The 6,072-nt window shown below is 32.9% G+C and overlaps 1 protein-coding gene across 1 annotated transcript; it reads left to right on the forward strand.

Moving 5' to 3' along the window:
• Window positions 1-566: 566 nt before the first annotated feature.
• Window positions 567-4,984, forward strand: LOC134247388 (uncharacterized; the record flags this gene model as incomplete). The annotated part of the gene is given in 10 exon segments (XM_062729767.1): window positions 567-749; window positions 2,097-2,200; window positions 2,421-2,542; window positions 3,000-3,056; window positions 3,159-3,276; window positions 3,412-3,561; window positions 3,671-3,810; window positions 4,384-4,581; window positions 4,786-4,841; window positions 4,843-4,984. Coding segments are annotated over 10 exon segments (1,261 nt in total), but the record flags the coding sequence as incomplete, so codon positions are not given.
• Between the last annotated feature and the right edge of the window lie 1,088 nt (window positions 4,985-6,072).

Genomic DNA, 6,072 nt, shown 5'->3' on the forward strand with positions numbered 1-6,072 from the left:
GGACTCAGGAATCATGAAGTGTCTACTTCTGAAGCGAGAATGAGACAAAAAGAGATCGACACTCAAAGAAGATCTTATATTGAAGATAATTTACGTTAAGAAATGATTTTGCTTTTTAAGTTTATTGTGGCTGAGATTATTAGCCCCTTCACGGTAACTGCGGTACTACTCTTTTGCAGGGCAAAACAAAATATTTACATTACAAGTATTTTTTGCATATAAAATGAATAGAAATCTATTGCATTCTAAACACCATAACACAGACAGGGTGCCAAGAGGTTAAAACATTCGTTTTAGTTTGACGTCATAATCGTTGAACGCCGAGGAAATGCAACGTCACAAGCGAAAATCAAAAAATCACGTTCAAATTGACCAGAAGTTGTTACGTCGGCTGATCCATTAAATGTAGCTTACACAAAGGATAATACATAGATTTTTAAATAGAAATCACATTTGCAGTTAAGGTAGAAAGTAAAAAAAATGTAAATATATAAGCAATGAATAGGGTCTGTAAGTCTCGTCACGTGACCTGCGAGATTTAGCGAGAAACCACACTTCCGGGTACAAACAAAATAATGGCTCTTTCGATATTGTATTGGGCAAATTATGTTGAAGGGCTATCTAAGATTAAAAGAAAAAGTGAGGCTGCAGTCGAGTCGGGGCGTGTGTTAAAGTTTGTTTTAGATGAACTGCGGGTCATTTCGGCTAATGTCCAAGCGTCAATGAGAGACACTTCTTACAGAGTGCAGGTAAGCATCTCCGATGTATTCTTTCTCCCGTTTTCAGATCGGTGCACATACTGTTTATTTAGCTATAAAGCTTGATTTAAAGATATGTCTTTATTAAGTTATTCAGAAAATCATTATTTAGCTATTTTTCTCTTTTTTTTTAATTCAATAATTGTTATTTTCAACAAGAACAACAAGAACTGAAGAAGTCGGTTAAAGAGCTTACCATAGCTCATGTTATTTCTGTTGTACTGTATATATGTGCCGACTATAAATAAAAGTTACTTAACTTGACTTGAAGAAGTGTGTGAGCTAATGCTCACTAGTAATACCCCGCTCTGATGTGAATATACTCTATCATATTATTACACACGTTCATTTACAGGCAGATGCACAAATAAGTAGGAAGTTGACACCAGAATCATACAAAACACAATAAGATATCAACATCCTTACTTAGGATTAAAAATATCCAAAGACCTTAAATGGAAAGAGCATATAAATATCATCTCAAATAAAGCCAGTGCCACCTTAGGCCTCCTAAGAAGGAATTTACAGCATGTATGGGAATGTAGGAAAATGGCATACACTGCACTCATAAGATCTATATTGGAGTATGGAGCTATCATCTGGGACTCATACACTACACAGAAAATATCTTAATTAGAATGTATGCAAAGAAGGGGTGCAAGATTCATGATGAAAGAATACAAATTAAGAGAAGATAGTACAATGTCCAAGATGCTCAAAGAACTTGACCTTCCCTTATTACAAACTCGACACCACCAACAAAGGCTGATCTTTTTTTTACAAACTGGTTGAGGGGCAGATACCAGCTATAACACCTGATCAATTCATTAAAAACCACAAAAAAAAAAAAAAACATCAGACCTAAAGTTTATGGTACGGAAAGATGCACAGATAAACAGGAAGTTGACCTCGGATTTGAACAAAAATGAATCCCACCATATGGCATGCCTCAGCAAAGTATGTGGTAAAATTTCAAGCATCTGTGGTTAGTAGTTGCTGAGGAAACTGAGACCAGAAAATTGTTTTGAACAGACACACTGACGGACAGACAGCTACGTGTACTAGACAGACAGACACACAACAGTAAAACAGTATTATAATACCCCCCTCTCCTTTGCATCTTAGTGTAGCAATAGTATTCAACCTTGAACTCTTCCAAAAACAATGTGTGTGAACATTGCAAATTTCTTGTCCTTCAGAGACTTTAAACGCAAAATTCTTTAAACTTTGGGACTATTAATTATATAAAGCAAGTAATTTGTGACCTCATAGTTCTTGAATGAATTGTAAACAGGTCAATTATGATCAACAAGATAATTCATTGAAACTTATTTTTAGATTTTTTTGGAATCTGAAGACAGTGGCCTTATGAAGTCATCAACATGTGAATGCCCCATGGGGCAATATAAATGTCATCATGTGGCAGCAGCACTTTTATTTGGGTAAAAAGACTTCATTTTCCAGGATTATTTTCATAAAATTAAAGCGCATTACAGTAATTTTTATTTACTGACATAGAATTCATAAATACTCGTGGTTTCATATATCATATTTTTTTTATTTTCTTCGTTGTAAATTTAAATTAAAAACATCAGGTGGTCAAGTGCAAGGCAACTATGTTTTTGAGTACAAAATGTATATTTACATTTTTTTTAATTGCAGATACAAGAGGGCAAGCAAAACTGATATTAAGTGTAGTTGGTTGAAACACCCGAAGTCAGCACCACCCAAAACAACAAAAACAATGGAGGAATTGTACCCCCCGAAGCAGCCTGGATATCGGTAATTTTTTTTTACTAGTGCAAACTACAGTGCATGCAAAAACTTATATAACAAAGAATAGTGTAGATTGATGTTGCTTTTATAAATGCATATGCAGAGCTTTGAAACGTGATGTGAATGCAGAGGACAGATTGTTCTTATTTGATCAACTGGGCCAGTTAGGCAGATTTACAGGTTTTCTTTGAATTGGCAGAAGTTGTGTTATATATTCAGTTGTGAAATATTCTGAATAATTTTTTTTTGTTGCAGCTATAATTAAACTGGTTATTTTCCAATTTATTCTGGTTATATTTACATGTTGTTTTTCATGATTTTGTGTTTATAATTTTATGGATATTCTTCCCTTGTTGTATCAGAAGTTTTCCTGCAAAAATTAAAAAGAGTTTATTTTGAGATGAAATGTCATTTGAAAAGAAATGTTTACATTCCTAGGATCAGACAAAGCTGGATGATATAACAATGTAACAGAATGTGACAATCACTTTAAAGACAATTTTTTAATGTATGTAGTAGACAGTTGACTGGAAACGTTTTACAAAAAGCATAAGAAAACAAACTGATACTAGTGATAGTGTACTTTCTTTTACAAAATAATAAACATATTTTTATTATATTTAGCAATGCATTGGATTTTGTCAAAGGAACCAGAAGTTCAGAAATTTCCTGTTTCTCTTGTCCAAGATCTTCTGATGAGTGAAGAATATCTTACTGCTGAATGTAAATCAGCTTACTTAAGGTAATGATTATTGAAGAGATATAATATTAATGAAGAGTCTTCAGTATTAAAAAAAATATCAAATTACTCCTCTGTGAAATGTGATAAAAGAATCAAAGACAAATCATTTACAATAAACTTGATTTGATTTTTCAGAAGTAAACTTGTTGTGTCACAAGAGACTGTTATACAAACTGCCTGGCTTACAATTGGTCAACGTGAAAATGCGATATGGCAAGCTGTCCGCAAGATGCGCTTTACAGCTTCCAACTTTGGGCAAATCATTGGGGCAATTCGTCGAAACAGGTAAAAAAAAGGCCAATGTTTGTTCAGTGTTGTTTGTATTGCATACACTACTAATGTCAGCAATCTTACATGGTGTTTATAATTTTAACCTCCATTGATTTTTTAACAGACTGACTGCATCTCTCAAGAAGAAATTGTTGAGCTCTTACAATCTTGAAAAAAGAGCATCAATCCAGTGGGGATTAACCCATGAAAGAACTGCCATTGAAGAATACAGCAAGATTGGGGAAGTTACCGTTCTGGAGACAGGTAAATTAAGGGTAATTGACTCTCACATTAAAAGCTTAATTAAATACTAGTAAGCTTGTCTGATTAAAACTTGCCTGTTGTTGATGAAAACTACTATATAAGCAGAAATAGTGGGGACATAATTTTTGCATTATTAGCAAGGGTGCTGAGATTGCTAATATTGAATGTCACTAAAAATTAATTGTGTTTTATTTGTGATACATGTAGCTTCTTTAGTGAGCATTTCAAAACACTAAAATTACTTTATGCCAAAAAAAAATAAAATTCCATTTTTTAAGGAGAAATTACTTCATATTTGCATCTCACTGAAATGTCCACGTAAACAGTATTTCTATTTAATATTCTCTAAATTCATTGGACCAAGCAATTTTTGATTTTGTTTTTAAAACCGCAGAAAAGGTGGACATCTTAAAAATATTCAATTTACAGAACTATACATTCAAAACTTTCACAACCTAGGTTTATAAATTTGACAAATTCATGGTATGGTGCTGATTTTCTTTATGAACGAAGAAGCCCAGGTAATTAAGTTACATATTTCCTTTCAAATTTATTTAGCTTTTCCTTTTTCAGGAATTTGGCTGCATGAATCTGGAACTCTTGGGGCCTCCCCAGATGGTTTCATTCAAGGTGAATCTAAATGCAAACCTCATCTCCAAGTGAAGGGACAGGTTACAAGAACACCAGATATTATTGAGGTGAAGTGCCCATTCTCTGCAAAGTCTATGACAGTTAGTGATGCTTGTGCGAACATTAAGGATTTTTATCTTGGTAAGTAAATGTTTGTAAATATATATACATTTGTATCACCTAATATTAACTGACAGGTGTTTCATCTCTCCTGCACAGTTTTTTTTTTGTGTGTTTTCATATTAAGTGTTAAGCTCTTTACAAGTAATATAATACATATTTTAATCATTTTTTCTTCACAAGGAAAAAATTCTCTGTTTCTCCTAAATTTCATGTACATTTCAGTAAGCGACTCAGATGGTGGATTGCACCTCAGAACCAACCATGATTACTGGAATGAGTGTCCAAGGACAATGATATTTGACTGGCACTCAGTGCTGTGATTTTGTAGTGTGGACTCCATTAGATTTACAAGTTGTCAGGATAATGAAGGATCCAGCATGGGAGATAAACATTAATAACATGATTGAATTTTACTTTTTATGCATTTTTACCATTATTTTTAAAGAAGAAAATTACAAACACAATGTCAGTCTTACAAGTTTTTCTTTTAATTTTTTTCATAAATGAGTTTATTACAGATGACAAGCAAAAAAATTTAGATTTGTACCGTTTACTGTATATATAGCAAAATCAACAAATTTTGTGAAAGCATTGTTGTTTTCAAAAGGGTATCAACAACTTCATCATCAATAAAATGTTAAAATTTCAGACTATAATACCATGTTTTTTCTCCCAAAAATTTTAACTACAAAGTAAAATCTAATCAAACAAAAATCTTTTTCCCCAACCAACAAAATAATAATTTTACAATGATTATCAGTAACATAATATTTTAATTTTTGGGGGGCCCCTAAAAACCCTTTTTATTTTTGAACTTGATGGGACAGAGAAATTTTTTTTAGATAAAATACTTAAAGAATGCAGGGTTTTAGAAACACCAAAGTTCAACTATATAAATACTACTCTAGAAGCACAAATTTTCGTGGGAATAAAATTTCGTTGTTTTGTTTCAAAAATAGTTTCGTGGGCATTTAATTTCGTTGATTTGAAAATAACCCTATTCAATATATAGTCTTATAAAATTTCGTGTGGGATTTAATTTCGTTATTTATTGTCAACAACGAAATAAACGAAATTTAATCCCCCACGAACATTTGTGCTTTTACAGTACCTTTGTATTTATATCGTATATCTAATCTAACAGCCATAGAACATTTAGAAACTCATAATATACTAGGTGGGAAAATCAAGCCCTCATAAGATTTAACATGAAGTCTGTCTAAAAATTAATTCTATGTTTAACGTCACCCGCACGCCTAGGTTTCGGAGAAATTGGCACTTTGAAAAAACAAACAAGTCCACATCTTTATGTCTCCTGAGTCACTCAGGTGACCTATTGTTATTGTTTTTCTCATTCTTGTTGTCCTGCGTTAACATTTGAACATTTTCAACTTCTCTAAAACGCTCAACCAATTTTAGCATAAAGCATCTATGGTTGAAGGGGAACAAACGTGAATTTCATGGTCCTTGCACCCCCCCCTTTGGGGTCTGAGGGATGGGGCCAAAACC

This window comes from Saccostrea cucullata, unplaced genomic scaffold (genome assembly GCF_032062105.1).
Source record: "Saccostrea cucullata isolate Sc308-1 unplaced genomic scaffold, CSIRO_AGI_Scuc_v1 ctg23849, whole genome shotgun sequence".
Classification (NCBI taxonomy): Eukaryota; Metazoa; Mollusca; class Bivalvia; order Ostreida; family Ostreidae; genus Saccostrea; species Saccostrea cuccullata.